General features: G+C 40.5%; 1 protein-coding gene and 1 long non-coding RNA gene across 8 annotated transcripts in view; both read left to right on the top strand.

Moving 5' to 3' along the window:
* Positions 1-25,152, top strand: part of CFAP299 (cilia and flagella associated protein 299) — a 215,361-nt gene that overhangs the window by 71,432 nt on the left and 118,777 nt on the right. For all 7 annotated transcript variants that reach the window (XR_014583995.1, XM_083835092.1, XM_083835090.1 and 4 more), the window contains one exon: positions 1,694-1,784. Coding sequence is in view for 6 of the 7 variants with exons in the window: in XM_083835092.1 (XP_083691218.1) it covers positions 1,694-1,784 (91 nt within the window). In the remaining variant the exon portion in view is untranslated. The remainder of the gene's footprint in view (positions 1-1,693; positions 1,785-25,152) is intronic.
* Positions 18,288-25,152, top strand: part of LOC310899101 — a 30,468-nt gene continuing 23,603 nt past the window's right edge. Inside the window, exon 1 of the long non-coding RNA XR_014584006.1 lies at positions 18,288-18,378. This is a non-coding gene — a long non-coding RNA (uncharacterized lncRNA). The remainder of the gene's footprint in view (positions 18,379-25,152) is intronic.

Below are 25,152 nucleotides of genomic sequence, written 5' to 3'. Positions count from 1 at the left end.
CACTTAGACATAGTTACTAAAACAAACAATAATAATTATACATTGTAGTGCTCTGAAGGTGGGTCAGTGCTTTCTAATGTAATTTAAAGGTAGTATTTTGCTGGCAGTTGAAGGATTAGAGGAATATATTTATTCATTTTTTTTTTTAAGGAAAGGTGAAGTCTCTTATTGGACAGGTAGATTTAAGTGGGTGAAAACACACAATCTTTCAGGCACCCAAATTTTCTGGCTTGAAATATGAGTAACAAACTTGAGGCAAAGTTAACTGTAACAGTTGTTAAACATGGATTTACTATTCATTTAGTATTAAAATCGGCCAGACAAATGAAGTCTGGGAATCTGGAATTCTTAACTGGGCAGGAAAAGGAAAATTTGATACTCCATTTCTTATTCTTCTTTTATATCTAATTAATTGAGGTGTTTTAATCCATATGTTAGTCTTTGATTTGTTTTATCTTTACAGTGCAGCAGATGCACTTCCGTAACAGTTTCGAACTAATGTACTTCTGGATAGCAGCTGGTGAGGTGGCCAGAGATTGACCTAATAGCTCTACATCAGAGTTTTGGATCTTGGATACAGGCTTTTCACTCTGTTAAAGGACATTACTATGCATGACTATATTAAAAAAAATTACCAAAGGGAGTTTTTCTTTTTTTTTTTTTATGGCACTTTCATTTGAAACCTGATAAAGTATACGCTTGAAGCAAAGATCTTCTCTGATGCTGTATTCCACCTACTTAGATTGATGTTTGCTGCTGCTTTTTATTGAAATATTCCTGTCAAGATAGTGGGGGATGGTCACAATCCTTCCCCTTTCAGGTAGACATGTGGTGAACTTGGAGGTGCTGGTGTGCCTTTGGTTGCTTAAGAGGAACACTCTAATGAGCATTCACTGACTTAGACATTAAAGGGAAAAAAGTTCCTGCTGAAGCTGCTTGAGTGCAAAATCTCAGTGTCCATTTTCTCCTCATCTGTACAAAGCACGCTGGAGTGAGTGCAATGACTGCTGTAGGTGCAGAAGGGCTTTGGATTAGGCTGAGAACCTTACAGACAACAATAATCATCGCTTTAGTCAACAGACAGAAGTGGTACATGTTTTCTGTTTTTAAGTACTGTTTTAGTTGTAGCGTGGTATGTTCCAAAGTTAAGGAGCGATTTTTAGAGTATGCCATCCTTTTTTTGTGATTTTTGTTTTGCCAGTTTTTGTGGAGCAAAGTAAGTTTTCTTTTACATGCTTTGTACTTAAGGATAGAGAAAGTATAATGATCCTGCTATACCAGCAATCTAAGTATGTAGTAATTAATTTGATTAGTTGCTGGTGGAAGAGTAAAGTACTGAATCTGTTCAAGTTTATATTTGTACACTCTGTAAATTTGGTATTCTTATGTAAACGTGACTTAGGCCATAATTCTGTAGATACAGCAGGAGTAATTTAAATGCTTATTTTTTATAATTGAAAATGCATTTAAGTAGAAGTCAACTTGTGATAAACTACTATTATACTGTATATCTGCAATAGTGATTTAATTTTGAAGAATGTTTTTAGGGTATGTAAAATCCGAACAGGCAATAGACAAATTAGCTACGATAGTGTGAGGACTATCTCTTTGTATTTACAGAACATTTAACCCAACAGTGAACCCCATGCCAATGGCAATAATTAATAGCAATAATTGTACCATTGTTTTCTAGGTTACTAGCAAGCACAGGAAAAGAACTCAAAGATAACTTTTTGCGGGCCCTGATGGAAAGAGAAGAAGCCAACCGTGATGGAAAGCTTTCTGTGAGTACCTGTGAGATCACAGTCTTTTCAATAGCTTAAAAATGAATCTGATCTGGAAAAATGATGCTTTTTACATGAAAAATTACTGCAGAAAGTTTACAATAGATTGTTTGATTTAGGAAAGATTCACTGAAACCTAGTATTTTGTTGATGGTAATTTTTTTAAAAAGCAAAATATGTGAAGAAGCTGCCCAGAAATCTACAAACAGGTAAGTGACAAGCTGAATGATGCAAGAGGAAAAACATCTAGAGGAGTATATTTTGATTTCATAAAAACTTCCAGATTCCTGTCATGGAAAATTTATTGCCATGTGTGTTTTACATAGAGGAAGATGCAGCTTACTTGTTAAGAGAATGTGTTTGCAACTCATGAACGTCAGAGTTGTAGGAGTTTCTGTGGGAGATGCTTGAGATGTTGAGCCTGACGCAGGAAAGTTTTATGAACACTGCAGTGTGCCTCCCGACTCAGCTGGCTCGTGTGTGGTAACTTGTCCGTGTGCTGTGCTTGCTGGTGTTTTACTCACCCAGGATGATGCTGGCTGGGAGGCCACGTGGGAATCTTTTCAATACTTTTTATCACAGTATCCTTCTGGACAAAATGTCCAGTGTACAGCTAGACAAATACATAATGTGATGGGTGAACAACTGGCTGGTTGGTCAGCCTCAAAGGGTTACAGTAAGTGGGGTTACATCAAGCTGGTGGCCAGTCACTAGCGGGACTCCCCAGGGCTCCATTGTAGGGCCAGATCTCTTCAATGTCTTCATAAATGAAATCCTTCCAACTCAGGATATTCTGTGACTTGAGGTCAATCTGCTTCCATTTAAACTTTGTAACACAACTGAAAAAGAGTCAGAAGTGGCCATCCTGGTCCTGCCGTTCTGTTTAGTTACAGTACTGCTGTTTCTTGCCTTCTTTAGTCCATATACCAGAAGACTGGATTTCTGTCTGTTAGATTGCCTCTCATATTAAAGAATAGTGATAAAAGAGACTGCAAAGGCAGCACTGGGCGTTTTGGAAGTTGAAAGTGATTGTGATCTTATTTCCTGGTTCTTCCTGCTTAGAAAGTTGATCAGGTATAAACTGATGATATTTTTGTTTTCCTTCTACTAATGAAGAAAAAGCATAGCACCACTCCTTCCCTCCCCCCTATAATTCTAGGGATGATATTTATTCTTTTATGGCTAGTTAATTAACCTCGAGAATTTGCGGAGGAAATGCTGCCTGAAGTGTGGTTCTACAACATATGTGAGCAAGCTTTCTTGTGAAGCTTCAAACACCTTGTGGTTTCAGCTGGCTGACAAATCTCCTGGGAATTGTGCTTCTTGGCATATTTAGGGATTTCTCCAGGAGAAATATGTCACAAAAGGTTAAATGTGTGACAGAAATGATCTAGGATGGAACAAAACTGTGAGGGTTTAGTCTGGAAAGCAGAAGCACTCCGTGGCTTACTTCACATGTTTACCATAATGTTAGGAAAAAAAAAAAAAAAGGAAAGAAGGAAAAAAGAAAGATTCAATTAGTTGTAGCACTTTCCTCTTGTATTTCACTTTCTGGCTCTAGTTTTTAGGGCATGCTGTATCAGAACTGTAATTTTTTCATTTTACAGATGGGGACACTACTGAGTTGCACAGAGCCCTTTTCAGAGCAGAAGAGGGCTAACAGTTTATATTAACAGATTCTTCCAGCCTTACGTAAAGGCAGCAGGGTTGAGCCCAGCCCTTTGGACTGGCTGAGACCTCCCTACGGATCAATTCCAGGATGCCCAGAGCATAGAAAAGGAGGAGGAAAACCTCAGCTCTGTCTCTCTGCTCATGGGGTGCTGAATACATTTAGGGATGGGAGATGAAATGTGCTTTTCTGTGACAACAGGGCTCCTAAGGAGGTCAGTTGGAAGAGTTGAGGTCAGCAATAGGCTTCTCAGTCTTGGGGATACAGTGCAGTAGCTTTCATTGAGCACCTGAAAGTGCATCCAGTGCAGTTTGGGAACACTTTGGGTTTACTAAACCCCAATTATACACCCAAATAAAGTTTTCTCTCTCTGAGGCATGTCTTGATATGCTGGAGCAAGTTTGGTTTCCCTCTCTGCTCCTGTGCTGTGTAGCAGTCTGATACTTGCATGGCAAAGAACATTGAAACATGCATGCAGCAGCCACCACAGCAGTGTTAAACAGAGCTTGGATTCAGGAAAGCACTTGTTTTAGTGCTGTGATTGGTGAGGTATGTGTTGGGCTCTAGAATATGAGGTAGATGAACCTTATATTATTATATTTCAAACGCTAGCCTTTAAAAGTTTTTTTTTTTTTAAAAAAAAAAGTAATGGGGAAATGGTAAGTGGGTAAGTGTCCCATGAAAATGCTGACAGCTGATCTCAGTTCCCAAGTTCCCAAACCTTCTGCAGTGGTATGATTTCTAGGTCCTCAAACCAGCCTCTGGTGATATATCCAAAGTTTTCAGAACAGTGAGTATTATTACAGACTATTCAGTACGTACCTAGATATAATGAAGTATATCACATCTGAAATTTCAGCTCTGACTCTACTGCAGTTTGTTGCTTTACAGGTGACTCCATAATGTTTTCTTAAAACACTTCAATGTGCGAATACATTTCCAAGTGATTTAGAACATAAACCTGTTGGTGGCATTATAGATGCACAAAAGATATTTTTGCTTTTTACTATTATATAGTCAATCATCCAACAGAGAAAAAGATATTCCCTTATGAAACTGGTTTTTTTCATCTTCACAGTGCCACCTGCATTACTGCTGCAATGTTACACCATTTTGTATGGTTTTGGGGGTTACGCTTGGTCTCTAAGACTACATACACTGGCTGCTGAGCAGACCAGCCTACCCAAAGAAAACACTGCCTATTGGGAAAGCTGAAGCTGCTGCCTGCCAGACAGTATTGAAATTGCAGGAATTATATTGTTTGTGTGCTTCTCTGTTCTGAAAGCGATATCCTGCACCTGCTCCTTTTGAGATGAAAGCTCTGCAAGTTGTGGGACTTAATTCCCACTCATCCAAGTAGGTCTAATAAGAATGAGAGACGGGGCAGGGAGTTATCAAATGGCTTCCCATCCTCCTTCGAATGCGACCACGTGACAATAGCATTGAGGGTCTATCTGAGCTAATGAGCGATTTTATTAAATCCTTGGGTTTCCTTCCTAAAGACTATTCAACATAAAACTAACTTTTCTTAGTCCATCTGGATAAGGCTAAACAAGGCTTTGTGGCCTACCTCAAAAAATCACCACACGTGTGATGACATTGCCATAAGGAGGTTATCTGCTGTGACTGCCGGTGGTCTTCAGCACAGCAGGATTTAATGCTGCTTGGTGGGGCTGCCTGCTTTAGAGCTAGACTTCAGGGCTGTTGAAGGAATAGGAGTTGAAAAAGAAAAGGGAAGTACTTGTTCCAAAGCTGCATAAATGTGAGCCTCACAAAAATTTTTGTAATAGTTAGTTGGCTTTAGCACTCTCTGCAACAAGGCTCAGCCCTTTATTTTTAAGGGTCAGCAGCACTTCTGCACATCACGGTGACAGGGATATTGCATCTGGGAGACAAGTTCCTGATACAGTGAGCATTGTCAGTGCTCTTGCTTGCTGTTGCTGGCAGGAGCTCTGAGGGTGTTTCCAGACCCTTAGAAATCAGCCTCTGCCAGAAGATGATTTCCTACACGCTTTTTCTGGATATATAGTCAGTCCATCCTATTCCTCTTCTCCTTTTCTCTGAGAGGAGGATGAAAAACATCCAGTTGTGAAAACTGCTAAGGCCTCTACCTGGAAGAAGTCTCTCTCAGCTCTGCTCGGTCATCCTGAGGGGCTTCCTTAGCTGAGTTCCCTATTTCCTCTCTGTGTTTTATCAGCTTTTCCAGGTTATGCATATGTCAAGTTAATCTGGGAAGATAATTTTCTGAAATGAGCCTGTCTCAAAATATGCACTGCATGGACTTGCTTTTAACTAATTCCATTGAAAAGCCTGATGCAGAATAGTTGGTAAGAGAAATAAAAACCAAAAAGCACAAAATGTTTTTAAAAAACAAGTGAGGTGTGCAGGGTGAGGTAACAACCGACTACTGAAAGATTTTTTAAATTACCGGAGAATTCTCCACATTCTCAGGTATGAGTTCACCTGAAATCCAATGCAAGTCTTATGATCAGACTTACTCAGCAGGCAGACAGATCTCAACTCCTTTACACAGGTGTATGTTTACCCTGTCTAGCCCTCACCTGTACTCTGGTATGCATTAAATATTGCTTGTTTATTCAAGGTGATAAAGGGCTCTATGGATGTCATAATTTGTTTTTACAAAAGCTGTAGAATATTATGCAATGCCGAAGAACTCCTTTTTTGTGTCCTAGAGCAGCAAGTCTCACAGTTAGTGTCTGAATACCTTGAGGCTGATCTTTTGGAAGAGGTTTGGGGTAATGGGGCAGAGAGAGAGACTACAGCTAACCTGATGTGTCTGAAGAGAGATGGACCCTGTAAGCATGGATTTGGATTCCACGGAGATCTGAACAAGTTGCAGTTAACGTTCTCACTGTTTTTCTTCTAAAGTTTTCATTGGTGTCCACATCAGGAGTGTTTAGTTGATTCAAATAATTAGGTAGAATATGTTCATAGAAAATAGGGACTTAGTTCTACTTAATTCTACTGATAGGAAAATAAATAAATGAAGTTCTTGTCTCAGTATTGTGAGAGCTACAACCAGGAGATCAGATGACATTCATGCCTAGTAGAATGGAACTTGTTGATTTTTCTCCCCACTGAGTGTTGGCTGTGTAAACAGTTTGGTGGCTGGGCCTTTTTGTCTTTGAAAAGTGTATTATTGAAGCTGTATAAAAGCACTGGTTACATCTTGTTCCTTACAGCTATTCAAAGAAACTCTGACTCAGAGAAACCTGTGAATTCAGCAGTTTCTAATGCACGTTTCCTGTGTTGAAAACTGGATGAAACATAAGATTGCACTATATATGACCAACAATATTGTGCTGACGTGATCTTGTTTCCCTTTACTGTTCCCTAAGATCTACGAAGAGTTCCTTGTCAAGAAAAAGATGGTGTTTTATAAGTGTTTATTTCCCTTTTAATTGAACTTGTTTGTCTGTTTAATAAGTCCCCATGGAAATTGCATGAGTCGTGCAGGTAATCATAACTTAATCTCAATCAGTCACTTATGCCCTTGAAATATAAAAATACATGTCAAATTCTATTCCATTGGAAAGAGAATAGTATGAAGGAAATGTAACTATGTTTCCTGGATGTAGATGTAGTCTTTGTCCAGCAGCTCTCTGAGGCTTAGTATGCCTTCTCTCCATTTAAAAGGGGTAGGGATGAGTGGAAATCATGCTCCTTGTTCAGGTTTATTGTGCAGATGACAAGCAGAAGTCTTTTTTCCTTACAGCTCCAGAAATCATAGGCATCATTTTCTGCCATTGTTTGCATAGTATGTAAAGCTGAGGCATGTTGGCAACAGGTGTAACGGAGCATAAAAACACCTGGAAACGAGCCCACGGGATACAGCGTCCTCTGAACCCCAAAAGCAATTGTTGGGGTGCTGGCTGTACACTTAGGGTGTAGTTTTACTTATATTATTTCACTCTTAGGATGATCAAATTCTGGCAACAGAAAATGGCGAATGTTATTTTAAAATGTATACAGCACACTGAGGCAGCTCTTAAATTTACGGTGTTTTTTCCTTATTTTTGTCTAAACTATTCTAAAGAAATATATCTGATAATGACCACTTAATAAAATGGTATTTCGTTTTTGGCAAGATTCCTTCTCTGTAAGTTGTAGGTACAGTATAATAGAAAAACTGTTTTAGATTAACTGAAATACATGGATTATGGGTTGTTTTAAATGCTTAAAAATGCATGATTAGGTATACTATGTTTTCAATGGGAAGTCTGCAAAGCTGAGACACTGCGTAGAAAAGAACGTGGCAAAAGAAGAGCAATATAGAGTGTCTTTGATTTCTTCATTCTTTGCTGTAATGTATCAAAAGTGAAACACAAGTCAGGTAAGCAAAGTACACGTTCTATAATACATCAGTTGTGTCATTTTACTGTCACAGCAGCAGTGAATGACTGCAAATTACTCATGCTGTGGCAAGTGGTCAAGTTTCAGACCAGCTGACAGCAAGGCATCAGGTGTGTTATTTGAAGGGTTTGAACTGTCATCAGAAGATCTCGAGGCTCATATACAATTTCGATCAACATGCATAATTTTTTTAATGGCTATTAATTTAAGACCAATTAAGTTCCTTTAGAGACCTTATAATTGGTTTCGTTTGTCTCAGCAGGAGTTTTTGATTCTGTATGAAGCCAGCTCAGAAGGGCCTGGTGAAAGATGGCTTACATGTCCATGAGGGTGTGTCTGCGTTGGCTTTTGAGTTTGGGTCATGAGACAAATTTCGAAATAAGTCTTTCAGGAGGCCCCACTTAACGTGCGTTGATCTTGCGTTGCGGAACAATCTTGGAATGCACTAGTTGGCTTTAACTGGGGGAGAAGGAGAAAAAGGAAGTTAGGCTCTAGGGGCACTTAGTCTCTCGTGGATAGCCCGTTCTTGGGATCAGATTAGAGTTACAGTGAAGTAACTCCCTCAAAACATGTACGATGCAGGGTCTTTGGCCAGAAGGTTTTCACTCCTAAAGACCTGCTGTTGTGACTGTCCATAGCCTGAGGTCTCTGCTGCATAGGACCTAGATTAGTGAAAGATACTTGCTTTCTAGTAGATCTCTGAAATACATGAAAACCAGTAAAGAATAGTAATCATAGTGTGGAAATAGGTAGTGTTACAAATGTAACTATAAATAGAGCAAGTGTGTGTTGCAGTTGAGCCTCCTGCATTTGTGGTGGTAGAATGTGCTAAATGCTAGCACATGCAATGGAAAACTTCCATTGTGGCCTATCAGCTTGAAGAAATAAAATGTCCAAGTCAGAGGATTCCTCGAAGTGGGTAATGTGTTGCTGGATCATCAAAGGGCATCTAAAACACAGTCAAACAGACCATCATAGACTATAAGTAAATTAAACAAAACCCGCCATTTTGTTTTCCTACAGTAGCTATGGTTTGCTGACTGAGAAGACTGGTTCTCAACATCAGGAAAGTTGCATGAATACAATTTAACAACCATATAAGAAATATTTCTAAAGATTTTCTTTTGTTTTGAAACAATGAGTTGTTTGTATATGTTGTTGATGGATTTACTTTCTTCTCAAATTGTGTATTAAACAAAGGATAAGAATGGAAATGTAAGCGTCTATAGAAATGCTTTAATTAGAAAATACGTTTTTAGACTCAGTGTATTTTGGTTAAATCATTGACTAAAACATACATGGGGAAAAAATGTGCTAAAAGTCTTCCTAACTCACAGAAGGACATGGTTTGTTTCCCAGTCTTGAAGCACCGTATTGCAGTGCTCCTGCTTCTCCAACAGATTGAAAAGGCACATTGAAAATTATTGGGATGGGTTTTCCTCTAGCAAAAGCAAACCAAGAATTGGAGGGTTCAGGTAGTGTTACAGAAGTTCATTGTCAGACATTATCTAGGCACATGGAAAGTGAGTCCAAGCAGGTATTGCGTTGTGTTGGCTGTCTTGGGATGGGGATGCCTGCAGTAGCCTCTTTCTGTGGGAAGGGCATGGGAGCCACTCTCTTACCCTTTCTAGGAACAGCAGCAGAGTTCAGACGTGGTGCCTTTCCAGTTTATTTTGTCTTCTGAAAGTTTAAGTGGCTTTTAGTGATTCAAATGTGTGATTGACCTTCCATGGTGGCCCTTGGATTTGCCTGTACCTGGGGGCTGGAGGGATTTTGGTGAGAGTGACTGATGGAGATGAAAGTGCTGATTTGAAAGAAGGACAACTCTAACCCCTTCCTGCAATGGGGAATGATGGTATGGCTACTGCAAGAAAATAAAGGCAGGAAAATGATTTGAAATCATCATGTGCAAGGAATTTGATCTTTAGTCTACTTCACATTCTCAGCAGTAGTTTTCCATAGGTGCAAATGCGAACGTGGTGGATATTACAGAAATTAAAACTGATTACACACGAAATCCCAATTGGTCTGTTTAACTCAAGAGAAAGTTCTTTATCATTCCTGCATACCCACGAACCTTTGTGAATGCTTCTGTTGAACAAGTTGTCAGTTCTCAGGAAATAAGTAATAACACATGATTTAATTGGAAAAGCTATTTTCTTAAATAGCACACACGTGTTTTAAGAGCCTTTTAGTGTTTGCACTTAGTCATCATATTTCAGGTTGTGTTTGTTTTCCCCGGTAGTGTAAAACAAATAAGCAGGGTGATAAAAAGATACCTGGGCAAGCTCAGTGAAATATGATGGTAATGATAGAAAAAATGTGATATTTCCAAAAAAAACAGTTTTTCTGTTTCAATCACTGACTTTTAAAAACCATTAGTGCCCAAGTTTATTTATTAGTATTGTCAGCTCTTGAACCTTTACAGTAGGAGTATTTCTCTTTTCCTAGCTATAGAGAACAAAACCCAACCATCTGGCTGCCTAATGTTACCAAACAATGACTTTCACATTATAAATGATAACCTCTAAAAGCAGCAATGGAGAAAGGCAGAAAGAGGTGATGCATGAAAGCTTTTAGTGGAAATGAATGAAATAAATAGCTATTCTGTCAACAGATCTTTTCATTTGCTCAAATTAACTAATGATCTGATAAGTGAGATTCAGTGAAACCCATCTGTAAGAAAAAACATTCAAAGCATTACTGACAGAAGCATAACAAGACAGCTGGAAGGAGAGCTAATAGGTTTTAAGGGCTTTCTCTACATTGTAGGCAATATTCCTAAATATTTTCCTTCTTAGCATTTGAGTGATGTTCTTGGCCACCTTGCCTGTTAACCTGAGCATCATGATAGCTGTACTTTGTACACACTTGTGGACTGTTGGACCTTGTTGGAAATAAATTATTGAAGGGGAAGTTGTTGCTCATTGACAACCTGATTGCTGAGAGTGAATGTTTACTGCCAGAGCCATCCGATATGATGATTTTGAATCTACAAGAATTGATTTTAAGAATCATCAGATTGTAAAAATTGCCTAGTGCTCTCCTAATTCAAACCATCACAGAGCTAGTCAATAACAGCATATGCTTTCATTATTGTATATGTTCTTTGAATTTCAGAGTAATAAATGACCCTAGCACATGTGTAATGTACGCCTACAAGTCATTCCTTTCAGACCTAGAAAACAATTGAGGTCAACCACATGCATCAACTGAAACCCTCATGAATGAAAAGACAACATAGACGGGTTTTATCTCACAGGAACTTGAAATGTGGGGACATTACAGTACGTGGGAAATGTTCCATTTTGTGTGGCAATTATACTAATACAGTTGCAATAGAATATGTTCTAAATAATTCAGAATTAATAGCTTATATGATCACTTTGGGAACTATTGTTTGCCTTTTTTAAGAGGTTGTAGGAAGTTTCATCGGAACTGGGACATGAGCTCACAGATGAATACTTGTCAAGCAGTGGAATGTATTTTCTATTCCAGCTTTCCAAAAGGGTTAAGGGGGTTCTCTGCTCTCACCAAAAGGAGCAAGTGACATGCAAGGCATACTCCCATTCTCACTGTAGGCCAAAATTCACCTCTAAGCTTATTTACTCTGTAGTTTCAACATATTTTTTTCTGGTACATGGAACAGAATTACTATTTCTTGGCTAACACAGAAATCTTAAATATAGGACTTTGTCCCTAATCTTACAAATATTTATGCATACTGCTTAAATGTACTACCTAGAGCAGTCCCACTGACTGTAGTGAAAGCTTTAATGAAAAAGGCTGCAGATTTCAGTGGAGCTATTCATGACAGTATGGGTGATGTCTATCAGTGCTAGCAGGACTGGAGCTATTCAGTGTGTTGAAGAGGAAGGTAAACATACATTCAGATTAGAAATTTTATTTATCTCAGATAATTTCATATCATCTAATAACTGGTCTGCTTTCAACATGATATAAAGTAAGCTTGACATGTCATTGATTTTTACCTAAACAAAACAATATGGAAAACCAATATGTAATATATTAGTGAAATATTCAAATAGATTCAGCATTTTGGAGGATTGCGTTTGTGTGTTCAGGAAGAGTGGTTTTACTTTTGAGAGAAAAATATTTTTTAAAAGCTCAGTTTATAATATGGGCATTTCACACTTGGTGTTTGACCAAAGGTGTCAGTGTTGCATTCAGACACAATTTTTTATTTGTTTGCAAAACAGGGGTAAGAATGATTTTTAGTTTCAGACCTCTTACAGTCTCATTTTCATTCTAAGAGTTAAACAGTTTTACTTAGAATTTGTAAAATGTTTTTTTCACAGCTATGTATGGTAATGAAGCACTACTGAAGAGCCAGTGAGGTATTTTATATAATGAGATTTGTTTCTTTTAACGACCAAAGTTGGAAATCTGTCCTGTTCCTGGGCAAATTTGTAGGAAATCTGATGAGTATTTTGGGCAATTAATTGAGAGCAGAAATGGGCCACTGCTGCTGTGCTGTGTAAAGTTCATAAGGATTAATCATTGTGTCTTTTCAAAGGGATGAAGTTTAATGGGGTCTGTTACTGTGCCTGTTATGTAGCCAAGGAGTATGGAAAGTGATGGGACGTTTTTGTTTGTTTGTCTTTTTCCTATCCAACATGATGCATGTGTCAACTCTCAGGTATCCCAGAAGTGGGTTTTCAGCAGGGATCCTGCAGATGAACTTGGAGATGGTACCAGGAGACATGTTGAGTCCCTGCTCACAAAGCACCTTCCTTTGATTCCTTCTTTCTTTACTGTTTTGTGGCTGTTGAGGTTGTATGCTTGGTAGATGTGCACAGCACTCATTGCTTAGACCGTGTTGTAGCATGAACTCTTTCAGGCTTTTTGATGCCTGTAAAAGAATGATCTTTAACGAGCATTCATAGCCAGCTGGCTGCCATTGAAGAGCTTGGGACTGCCATCATGCCTGTTTGGTGCCACTGCTGCTTGTCTGAAGGAGACACCTGCCCTTGAGGCTGTGCTGAGGGTTGACTCACAAGATCAGGGAACATGTCTTAGGAAAAAAAGCCAGGCACAGTGTTGCCGGGGCACGCAAAGTCTTTGAGGAAGAAGGGAACATAGCTGTTTCATGAGATCTAGGTTCTGGGTGTGTTTCCTGAAACTGAAAACTCACAGCAAGGCTGGAAGTCCTGAAAACAGCTCTTCTCTCTGGCAGGCAGGCTGCTATTGTGTGAAAATTAAATGCGTTCCCTTCAATAATCTGGGAGAGTACCAAGTATTTATCTGAAAGCAAGTGAAAAAGCAAGTGAGAGAGATTAGCATTTGTGAGTATTTTAGAATTTTATTTTGATCTGTGTTTGTTTTGAAGTAAAATTTGTGTTGCTTGTAGATAAATAATGCTATATTGGCTTGTTAGATGTAACACCACTTCAGCTGTTTGAAAGTTAGCGTACCTCACTAGACAGCCAAGCCTGTTTGTTCCACCACTTCATAAGTTTTGAACAGCTCCCCAGGGGAAAAAAAAAAAACATGCTTTGCAAATCTCCAATCTGTCGTCTTTATCTAGGAAATGGTTTTCTCTATGAAGAGCAAAGTCACAGAACTACATAGTGCAACGAGCTATCTTCAAGAAAACCCTGAGAAATATGACAATGTTCAGTCTCATGATTGACTTTAAAAGGAAACGAATCTAAGTTCCAACAACACACTTGTAAATATCTGTATGTAAAATAGTATTGCCGGACCTAACCAGAAGCCCCTTGTACTAGGTCTTGCACAGTTAGAAGAGATCTTAGCTTTTTACCAGCATCCTGTAAATAAGGAGAAGGTATGCATTTTCCCTTGAGAATAAAATTCTCTCGACATGCCATAAGCATTCTGCAGCAGTGCTGGGAACGAACTTCTTTTCAACATGTTGATCGTGGGATCACTGGGTGCCTGCTGTGCTCAAGGAATGGCTCAGTGGCTGCCAGCAGATGATCAAATAAACAACTCCAGTCAAAGAACATAATCTGAACTAATGGAGATAATTATTCTCTGTTATTCAGGAATAATACAAAAATAGTATATGCTCTGTAGATTACTGTTTTTTGTTGTTTAACAGTAAGTATGGAGTATTTCTTGCTTAGAGCCTGTGTTCAGACAGCACGAGGCTGACCCTGCGAGCGTTCTGTCTCCCTTTCAGAACTCTGTCTTTTTTTTCAGTCCCCTAGTGCCATGAGTAATGGCCATGAGATGCTTCAGCTCCTTTTCTGTGTTGTCTGACAGGGAAAGCATGGTGCGTGGTCTCTGTTGGGTAGCCTCTCTGCTTTCCCTCTCCTGCCCTTGCATATTACTCTTACCAAATACGCTCCTTCTTCTCAGGCTTGGCGTTCCTGCCTTGGTCCTGTTCTCCATTGCTTTCACTGAACCAGCTGCCTTCAGTTCCAGAGTGCAAACCTACGTGCTGAGATGTGGTTCCTGCCTTTTTCTTCAAGCAAGGGATTGTCTTTGCAGTGCATTGCCTTGGTAGCACCTTTTTTTTGAGGTAACTGTGCAATGTCTTGTGTGACAAAGCCCTGGCAGGAGCTGACTGTCATCACGGTAATGAAAAGAGATAATAACATCTGAAAGTCAGCATTCATGGTCAGTTCCAGTTGAATGTGGTTCAGCAGAAGTTGGTTATGAAACTGTCACTGACTGCAGTGGGATCTGGTTTATGGTGGCTAGCATGAGATGAATTGAAAAGAATTGCTTAGTAGTAGCTGCTGCTGATGGCCTGAGAGGCACGCACCCGCTGAGGAGTCCCCTGAAGTGCCCCTGTTCATGTTTGTGTATGTCCCGATGCATTCTAGCAGCCATCCACTGGCAGATGAGAACAAACATCCAGCAGCTCCTTTCAGAGCATGTTGTAAATCAGGACGGCTCCTGAGCCAAACGGAAAACCGCATGACCCATGTGACTCAGCTCCCCTGAGATGGTGAATGTTATTTCTGTCAGTTTTTTTCCATTCCCATTCATCAGTTTGAGGCTTTCATCTCCTTTTTAAGTCATGGCCTTTCAAGCAGGGGTGAAATTACACCTGTCAGTAATACATGTTCTTATTACTCCATCATTCTGTCATTGTACAAAGGAATTACACGGAGGTATGTCTTGCCATAGAAACCAGTGAGCGCTCTCACTTTCTTTTGAGCTACGTTTAATAGCTTCTTTTTCATTATCCAGGGGTAAAAATGAGAAATGTCACCCATACCAGAAGAGCAGGCAGGAGTGGTGCATGCATGCCTGTGTAATTAGGCATGTGGTATTATCTAATCCCTCTGCCAGCACTTAAGCATAAAGAATAAGTTTTCCATCAGAGTCCATCTTGTACCATCAGAAGTTATTTTAGGCACAAACAAGGCTCCGCCATTCATGTCAGTCCTGCACCATTCCTTGTGTGTTGTCTGTATATCCATTAAACTCCCAAACATTCTGCTTCTGAAGACAGGAACGTGGGTGTTTCATACTTCCTTCAGGTACCCCTCAGGTACTGCACCGAGTGCCTGGGAGCCCTCCTGACAAGGATCCGTCTTTGTTCTTAATGCAGGCTGGAAGTACTTACGTATTTACTAGGTGACTTATGAGATAGTAGTTGTTGATTTTTTCCAGGTTTTTAACATGGATCTATTTAATGCAAAAGGTTAGATTTCTTCTGAAGCCTCTCCTTTCACAGGCACATCTTTAGTGCGTTTGCTTCTTGGACAGATTTCCACATTTTACCTTCCTATGTATTAAGGTGTAAGTAACGTTTCAGTTGAAGATCCATACTTTGACCTTTAAAATAAATATTTGGACTTAATTTTGATCAAGAAAAAGTAGTTAAGCATTTCTTACAATCTTTTTGGGCTGTTCTTTCTTCCCGTGCATGAGAAGATAGATAAATTTCAGATATTTCCTTCTCCTGTTTGAGATGGGAGTTGTTACTAGCCCCTTAGGATTTGGTTGAAGATTTGGTCACCTTTTTTGACTGCAGTACTGTTTGTTCGGATCTGCTTCAACTTGAGCTGAAATCTATGCAAATTTTGTTTCGAGAAGAATGTGTGGGTAACCATGAAGTAAACCACAGTTTTCCAAGAGGAGTCAGCAGGTATTGCACTGACTTCTCACATAGTGAGGTAAAATTGAGATCGGTTTCTGGGGACTTGAGAATTTGTACAAGAAATATAAGACAACGAATAATTGAAGTTTCAAAAGCATTTGAAAAATTAAACTTAATAGTCTAAGAGAGAACACATTACACCAGGGACTGCAAATTGAACCGAGCAAGGGATCTCGGGTGTTGCAAGAAGAAATCCACCACAACAAAGGTTAACTGACATGAGAAAATTGGACTCCTTGTATTATTTCACTCAACTGCATTAGCAGCCTAGAATTCACCCCTTAGCACAGTTGGGCTGTCGTAAGTATACTCTCACAGCTGTGCGGTGCCAGCAACCTCGCGTGAGCAGGTGCACCCGAGCAGCTCCTATTTTGTGAACAGAGAGAGAGAGAGAACAAAGTTAATGCTTTACCAGGTGCAGTTCACACCTGTGCTGGGAGCTGGGAAGATGGTCAAGGTTCAGAGCTGCATGAGGGTGGCTGCCTGGGAGCCGGGCTCTGGCCAGGAGCCCTGCAGGGCCTGCTTTGGGGCTGGATCCCTGACTCCCCCCTCCATCACCTGCCTGCCTGTGGGAGCACATGGGTCTGGGGCCTTGCAAGAGTCTTGTTTAGCCCCGCTGATGATTTGAAAGATAGTGCTCGGACTGAAAGGGGCTGATCGAGTCAGGGTGGAGTTGCTGGGAAGAGGTAAAATGTCTGGTTGGCAGTGATGTACGTGCCCTGTTCTGAAATGATTGCTTTCACAAACTGAGCCACCAAGGTAGAGAGGGGAACATAGGAGAACTGATCTACAAATAATGAGTTTACAGATATCTGTAGGCTTAGGTATCAGATAGCCAAGTGTAACGGTGTCTAATTGTGTTATGTTACAGTGCTTTTAAGTTGGTTTAGAAAGCAGGCATGCATGAGGAGACTTTAACTAAATCTGCAGACCTGGGTTTACAAATCAGTGTTTTGGGAAGTTCCTGAAAGCATTTGTTTGTAAGGGGTTTTCTGAAAGAGAATCTGTCATCCATCCCTGCAATGGAAGTCAATGTCAGCTGCAGCATGGCTGCTTCACAGGGAAAGCAAACCAGCTGGGGAAATGAGCCCTGGAACTCCGGCATTAACAGGGAAAAAGATATCCTGCAGCTCTGAAGCAAACCAAAAGTCTGAGTTCATAATCACTGCTTCAGTTATCACATAGGAGTGCATTTGTTCTGTTCTACATAAACCAGTTCTCTCCATTAACTGTAGTCTTACCAGAGGGATTTTTACATACAAGGAACTTCTGTATGTAGTTGACCAAAAGAGAGCAACATTAACAGAGCAGTTTGAATACTTTCTTCAGTGTACTGGCAAAGCAAAGCAGAAAAACATGAAAAGCTACATGGAGAAAATACCAGTTCCCTCTGCAGTCCACAGAGATGTTATGGTGCATGCCATACAAAGGATATAGCAACACACATAGCTTTTCACCCAAGGTCTGTGCTGGTGCCCGTTAGGTTTGGACTCGTGCACCTGACAGACTGGCCAGCAGGATTTTTGGTGTGTTTAGTCATAATTTTGTGGGTTCACTTTACCTTTTTTCTATTTGAGTGCTCATAGTAGCTGGCTTTCAAGGACTGCAGAGGAGCTTTGCTCTTCCCTGTGTGTGAAATGTGTGTTGGGAGTTCATCTATGAGTATGTAGTCTATGTGACTTAACTGCTCACTGATTTTTACAGGGAAGAGGGTGACAGAATGGAGAAAGCAGTTAGCGGAGTTAGTACGTGAATATGTTTGTCTGTGATGCAGATATCCCAGATGCTGAAGATATCCCAGATACTGATATCCCAGATGCTGAAGATTCATTCATATTCCCGAATTCAGGGAGGCAGGGATGGAAAGAGGAAAAGGTGAAAGACTGGGAAACAAGCGGTGAGTAAAGAATAAAAATGGCCAAGCCAGAGGTGCTGGGAGATGCGTAGGAGCTGGTTGCAGAATTTGCATGGGCAGGCTCACAGTGCATGTCTGACAGGTGGGCAGTGCTACCATCCAAACCGAGCTGCTGTGGGGAGCCCCGCGCACCTGGGCAAGGCTAGAGTCTTGGCACTCATTCTGTTGGACTCCTGTGAAGGAGCAATACTGACACGTAGTAGTAGAAGGTCACTGCTTCTTGGTTTTAACCCCAAGATGCTTTCTCAGTGTTGCTGTTAGTAGAAAGACAAAGGATGATCTATCTTCTTTTTTCTTGATTTTTTTTTTCCCCTTGTCTTTTCAAGTTATAGAAGGTTGAGGTCTTAGTCCCCTCATGAAAGGATGTCAAGCTGTGTTAAAAATTATTGGTGGTGAAGAGACTGCCATGTCCTCAGAATACACCTTGGGGGCACTTTCTTCCATGTGTTTCATCTCTCTCTTCATTTGCCTCCTGAGAGTGGAAGTTGTTTGGGACCTGGAGTGTGTTTTGCTGGGCTCACACATGCACAAAATGGTAAGTTTCTCACGGAAGGCTGGAGATGCTCCACAAATCAAAATAGTTTGTGTCTAGTTAAGTTTTCCTATTGTCAGCACAATTCCTTAGAAAAGGGCAGCGTTAGGGAAACAATGAGCCAAGTTTTTAATTCACCAAGTGGTCTTGGCATCTTTCATCAGTTCTTGCCATTTTGTTTTGATGGTTCTCCTTTCCTCCTGTGTTACCCTTCTCCATGACGTCTCTGACTTTCCTTAGCACTCACCTGTCTTGTTTCCAGGCTAGTGTCTGCATCTTTGTTTTGCTTTTCACTTTCTTCACTTATATCTCGGTATATCTTGGCCACGTCTGTAGCGTTTCAGGATGCTTAAGGAGGCTTCTTCTCTTCTTGTGAACCCATGTATTTTCCTTCAAAGAAGTTTTAAAATGGGAGTGTTGGTAGGACTCTGCATAATTCCTGTTTTCAACGAGGGTGCTAAAACACTTGTCTTTTATGGAAAATAGTGACTAAGATTTTAACCCATGATTCTGCTTACTAAGTTTTTCTTCTGTTCAGAAGAACACTGTCAAATGTGTCTATAACCAGATTACTAGAGAGGATTTAGAGTTTTGAGAGAGGAACTAATTTAAGTAGATCATGCATGCCTCAACTAAGTTGGAGTAACAGGAATTATTGTTTCAAGTAATTACAGAATGAGGTGAAAAAGGAAGTTGAGATCAAAATTTTTTTTGTCTTAGCTGTAAAGAGAGAATTGCAAGGGGAACTGTCCTGTTGCTGGTAACATAGCAAGTGAAATTCTGGTCGCCAAAGAGAAAATTGCTTCTGATACACAGCATGGTTGAGATTTATTGGATTTAACCCCAAGATACTTTCTCATTGTTGTTGTTAGTAGAAAGATGAAGCTGAATCAAAGCTTGGCTGAGCTGAATGTTTTCTGAAGATTTCTATTGTTTAGAAATGTTATCTGTGTCTCATTTTCTTCCTGCCTGCTTTTTCTCCAGTCTTCTTTGTCTCCTTTGTAAATATTTAAGTCTTTTTTTTTTTTTCAATTGCCAAAGCCATGAGCATCCATCATGTCTGCTGTTGCTTTGCCAGTGAGCTTGTGCTGACTCAGCACACCCTGAGGCATCTCCCATCAGCAGGCTCACGGAGGGTGCCGCTTCTGGCAGGCCGGCTTGGAGCTCCTTGACAGGGTGGCGGATGCAGCTGGAGCAATTATAGAGCTAAAACCCAAGGAATAGTTCTCTTGAGTCATTTAGTAGGAGCTTAAACTCTGAATCAGCAGGCCAGGGAAGTGTGACTTGGAGGCAGTAAGGACATACTAGTCCTGACCTGCCTGGCATTGGCTTAGTTTTGGCTGCATTTTGTGTGATTTAAGAGTTGTTTATGTGCATTGTTTGCACAGAAATGTGTTCCTTAACTGGAGGAAAATGCCTTCTATGACTTTATATAACCGTTAGCTGCAGTAATGTCGGGTTGTCTGCCAAAAACAAGCTGAAGAAAATGCTCAGGCTTTCTGTTGCCTTGTCTGTGAAACTCCGATCCTGTTTAAAATCATTGATCGAGTATTAGATAGCTGTTGTCAGCAAGAACTAATAAAGTGATGACTCTGAAGAACCTAAGAGTTATGTGTAGCAGTGGGAGATTATTCAAGAGCTGTCCAAACATCTTCTGCACAATGTGCACAATACATCGGCAGGTAGGGGCAAATGCAGTTCAAGCAGAGCATGCAAAATTTCAGATCACTGTGGGGCAAACCACATTTCTTAAAGTCTTTCCAGCAAAAAGAAGCACCCTATTCAGCTGCTTTACATCAGCCACAAGTTCTTACCCTTGTGTTTTTGTTTTCTGTTGGATTTCTTATCTTATTCTTAAACACAACAAGTCAATCCATGGCATGCACTTAGAGCATTTGATTTGCTAAATTAGCTAACATGTCAGGATCAAACAGGCAAGGTTTACATTAACAATATGTTCTACAGTCCTTCAGTGTTTTCTCATGAGAGTTGAACTTAAAGAACATTGGGCACTTTCAGTGGGCGTTTGAAAACTTTGTATTACTGAGAAACAGGAAAAAATTTGTTGGAAGGCCTATTTATTTTTGTGACTGCACATCATCCTCAGGCAAAATAAAATGAATTCTGCATTGCTTTTTCACCAGTAGCTATTGGGTAAGCTTTTTGCCTATTAGCAGATGAAGATAAAATATGGACTGGAACAGTTGAAAGATAAATGATATAACTCAAAGAGGGCTAGGTTCACTGGGATCACTGGTGTCTGTAAAGAAATTTTAGGGCTTCATCAGTATGATGGGCTGTCTTCTATTGCATGGAACATGGCAGAAACACTTCCCCTTCCTTTGATTTAGCCTTGAGGGCTGTTATTTTTTCATCTACATTTTTCCCTCGGAACCCATCCATTAATTGCGGAGCAGTGAAGTTTGCTTTTATGGAAAGTATCTGTGAACAAAAGAGAAAGGATGAAACCTTTTGTATGCCAGAAGAATACTGTAAATTCTATAAATAGTAACATTTATCAAAGCATGTGGAAAGTCTCTGGTTTCATGTGACCAAAGATTTTGTGTATTTCACTTGAAAGACAAATTAAGCAGAGAACCTAGAAAGCATGTTTAATTATAAGCACACAAAGAACTTTGTATGCAGCAGCTCTGTATGTGTGTTTAAAGACAGGTATGTGCATAGGCATTGTGCTGATTTGTAGATAGGCGATGGGTATTACAGAGGGTATCCTGTACTGTGGCTGCCAGAAATCCGTATCTCCAACAAAAATTTTGCTGTCTTTTTGAACAAAGAGGACAAAGCAACCATGCAGTTGGTATGATCCTAGCTTGCCATGCTTGTAGTTTCTGGCAGGAGGACAGTTGTAAATAAGAAAGGGAATGGGGTATAAACGTTTGGCTACATTTACTGACAGTTACTTAAATGGAAAAGGAATGAATTTGTCCCTGTTGGACAAACTGTAGTCCAGTGTGGTTTCCTGTCAACTTAGTGGGACAGGGATTGGGAATTTTATTAATCGTGGCTCTTACTGAGTCTTGTGTATATGGGTAACTATGAACTGTTTTCAGGTCACTGCAGTTTCTCTGATTTCATTTCATGTAATTTTTCACTTTAGGACTATAGCCTTTCTATTTCTTGTAAGACTATAGCAAACCTATTATGTGTGTCATGAGTTGTTTCTTATTCCCCCTTTAAAATATGAGGTCTCTTCCCCTTTGTTGTTTTTTTATGGAAACATCACTGATTGATACTTAATTCTGAGTAACCTTCTGTTCCTAAAAATTGATGCTGATGATGTAACAAATGAACAATGTCACCGGCTTTTGAGCTTAATATCTGGGGATATATAATCAGGCATATTGATTCTTTCCTTCCTGCATTTCCTTTCTCTGTAATGACAAACAAGTTTCTGCTTGTGGAATAACTCAGTATATTCCTTAGAACAATCACTTATTCACAGCCTGAATGCTAAGTAAGCTAAAGAAGGAATCAGTTGTAACAGGGAACACAGATTTTCTGTTTGGAGAGGTGTTAATACTTTCCTTATTAGATCAGAAATTACATCTCCAGCAGTTACACTACTGTGGGCTCAGGTCTTGGCCTAGCTCACGGACTTGCCCAGTGGAATAAAAGGGGAATGTAACTTGTGAGAACTATTCAGGTTAGGTGCTGCAAGTGGAATAAGATTGTAGGGCATAGGGTTGTGTTTACAATCCCCTCTTTCCTCAAGAGGGCCACTAGAGCAGGAGGCTGACGGGCTCCTACCTGAGGTACCCGAGCCAGCGCATTGGCACATGCTGCACTGCTCATGTGGGACAGCCGCTGCAGGGGAAGGGATGCAGCAGGCTGGGCAGAGAGGACGTGGTTAGGTGGTGCAAGATCGCTGGATGTTGGTAGAAGTCACTGGCACAAGTTTACCTGGGCAACCTGCTCTAGCGAACCTGCTTTGGCAGGGGGATTGGGCCCAATGGTCTCTTGAGGTCCCTTCCAACCCCTACAATTCTGTGATTCTGTGGTCAGGGGGAAATCAGATCACCTTGCAGTTGAGCGAGAAGACAAGTGGATAGGACAAAGTTAGGTTTCTGTGGGAAAGGCAGCAGGAAGGTACAAAGTTTGCTTGCTGATTAGCAGGTCATTTCTGGTAAGAGAATCTGGCTTCTCTTCTGTGGTGTTTCTGTGATGAATCCACTCTTCTGAGTTAGAAATGAGGGTTTTGCTATCGGCACGACCGTGGCACACGTGGTTTTGTACAGCATTAGGACATGTCAAAACTGACAAATTGTATGAGTAAAAAAAAAACTGGAGTCTTATAAAAGTAATGATAATGTAAAGGTCTTGTGCTTTCTGGGACAGGAATACCACAGTAGACATCAGGAGAACAAAAATGGACTCTTACTTGCTTTTCACTTCAACTAATCAAACTGGAAATGTTAACAAGTCATTGTCAGCAGTTGGTAATAGATACAGTATAATGTACAGTAACAAGCGGAATTGATAGACAAGCATTTTCTTTCCTCAGCTTTGGAACCCAATGGTTGTCAATGCCTTTCCATTTCCTTGACACACCACACAATGGCAGCATTTGTCTCTGGTTTGTACAGCCAGGGCGGTCAGCACTGAGTAGACCTTGCTTAGCAGAGGTAATAACCTGGTCAGTCATGCAGCTGAAAGATCAAGTTTAAAGCAAAAAAAAGAATTCCCAGCACTATTGTGTTTCAGCTGCAGGTAGAAACTTCCACTGCCCAACCATTTGCCCTTGTCATGAGGACCAAAGGCAGAAGGAGAGGTTGATTTGTACTGTCTTAAATCTTGTAAGGTAACTCTGAAAATAGAGAGAGTGCAGACACCTCTCAGGTGACCGAGCACTAAATGTCACGTAATTAGGGATTTGATCCTTCATCTGATCCTCTCATTTTCCTTTTTCAAAGTTTCATTCTGAATCTGAGGTCTGTTGTGAACTTGTATTTTGTCTTAATTTCTCAGTGCTAAAAGCTGTAATGTCATCACTGGAAACTGTTTAATAGATATATTGGGCACTACTCTGTTTTCTTGAGATATGTTTTTTAACTTATCCTTCTCTAAAATTTATATTTTTCTTTTTAAAGGTATGGAAAGCCTCATTTTGGTTATTACCCTGTATTATATTGAGAGCTGGGAGGTCTGTTACTGAGTCGGGTGAGAGAAGTACCCCAGTGAAGGAAACTTTGTAGTGCTAGACCTAAATGTACTAACACATGAGAATTGCAGCTGAGCCTTGTCCACATCAACAGGTGGCCCTTCTGAGCTGTGTCACCACTTACAGGTGCCAGTGCCAGGCTGGCAGAGGCTGGAGGGCATGGACATCATGTTTAAGTCAAGTCCTTGGGCCTCTGGGTTTGAGGTGAGGCTGGGTTTTGCTAAAAGTTGTTGTACTAGAGATGCACTGGGTCTTAGAACACATCCAGCATAGTGTGAGAATGTGAGCATCCCTGCGTCTGGGAGTTGTCCCGCTGCTAGTGTGTTTCTTCTGCAGAAATAGCCAAATTCTGAGCAGATGACTCCCAGAATGAATTTTATGAGTAACGTTCATCTAAAAGGTGCCATCGGAGCAGGGAAGAGACCTTGAGGTTTAAAGGAAGATGCTGTTTTATAGGTAAAAACAAGTTTTTTTTTTTGTTTTTTTTTCAAACGCAATTAGTCACAGAAAATTTTTTTGCACTAGTTATTAAAGAAATGGGAAAAAGGAGAAGAAAAATAAACAAACCAAAAAAAAAAAAAAAACACCACAAAAGTGAAAGGAAGCAAACGAACAACAAAAAGACTAGTACTGGTAAGAGCAGCAGAGATGTGGTTTATGGAGATGCCCACATATTCGGTTATTCCTGAAGGCTAGGGGAAGCCACCAGGACTTTTGGAGCCTGTCTTGATGGGGCTGCACTTATGAGTTGGTAGCATTACACATTTAGTGGACCTTGTGCATATAAAAAAAAAAAGAAAGAAAACAGCACATAGGTCTTGTAGCAGAGAAAGCCTTTCAGCAGAGTTCAGCACAAATGGCCTTTTCCTGCAGCAACTTTTGTGTCATTTTTAGACATGAGCAAGTTTATTTCCAGGAGAGCCCGCTGAGGTTTAGGCATATTCATTAGCATGTTGTCACAGCTCAATTTGCCATCCCCTCTTTAGTCCCCGACAGGCCAGGGCAGTGCCACGTACCACCCCAGGCTGTCTGTGAGCAAGGCAGCACAGCCTGCAGAGGGGCTTTGCCTGCAAGGACACAGATTTTCTTCTTTTGTTACGCAGATTTGAGGAGTTCGTCCAGTTAGAAAGAGAAAAGATACTTGAATTATTAGCATTAAAAAGAACAGTTATAAAAATCTCATTTTCTGTTTCTTGGGAATAATACATGAATTCCCTGCACACAGCAGAAGGAGAGGCTGCACAAACTGTTATGAGTGGAAAACCAAAGGGACACCTGCAATTAGGAAGTCTGGGAAGGATCCCTAAGAAAGCTCAGGGGGCCAAGCAACTGAAGTTTGTAGGGTAAAACCAGACCGAATATCAGCTAGAGGTGAAATTACCTTTGGAAATCAAAACACGGTGTGGTAGTAATGAAGCTGTGACAAGAGGGGGCAGGAATGCTCCACAGTGTTCAAGGTTGCACGGAGGTTCCCTTAGTACTGGAGAATGGAAGAACCATCAGCCACACAGGAGAGGAGATGATTCGGTGCCTGAAAAACTGTTATCAGACCATGCAGAATGTGTGCTGGAAAGAACTCGGGGTCTTTTTGTAATGAA

Source organism: Anser anser (genome assembly GCF_964211835.1).
Source record: "Anser anser genome assembly, chromosome: 4".
In the NCBI taxonomy this organism is placed as follows: domain Eukaryota; kingdom Metazoa; phylum Chordata; class Aves; order Anseriformes; family Anatidae; genus Anser; species Anser anser.
Note: the sequence above shows the minus strand (reverse complement) of the source record. Positions and strands in the feature narration are given on the sequence as shown.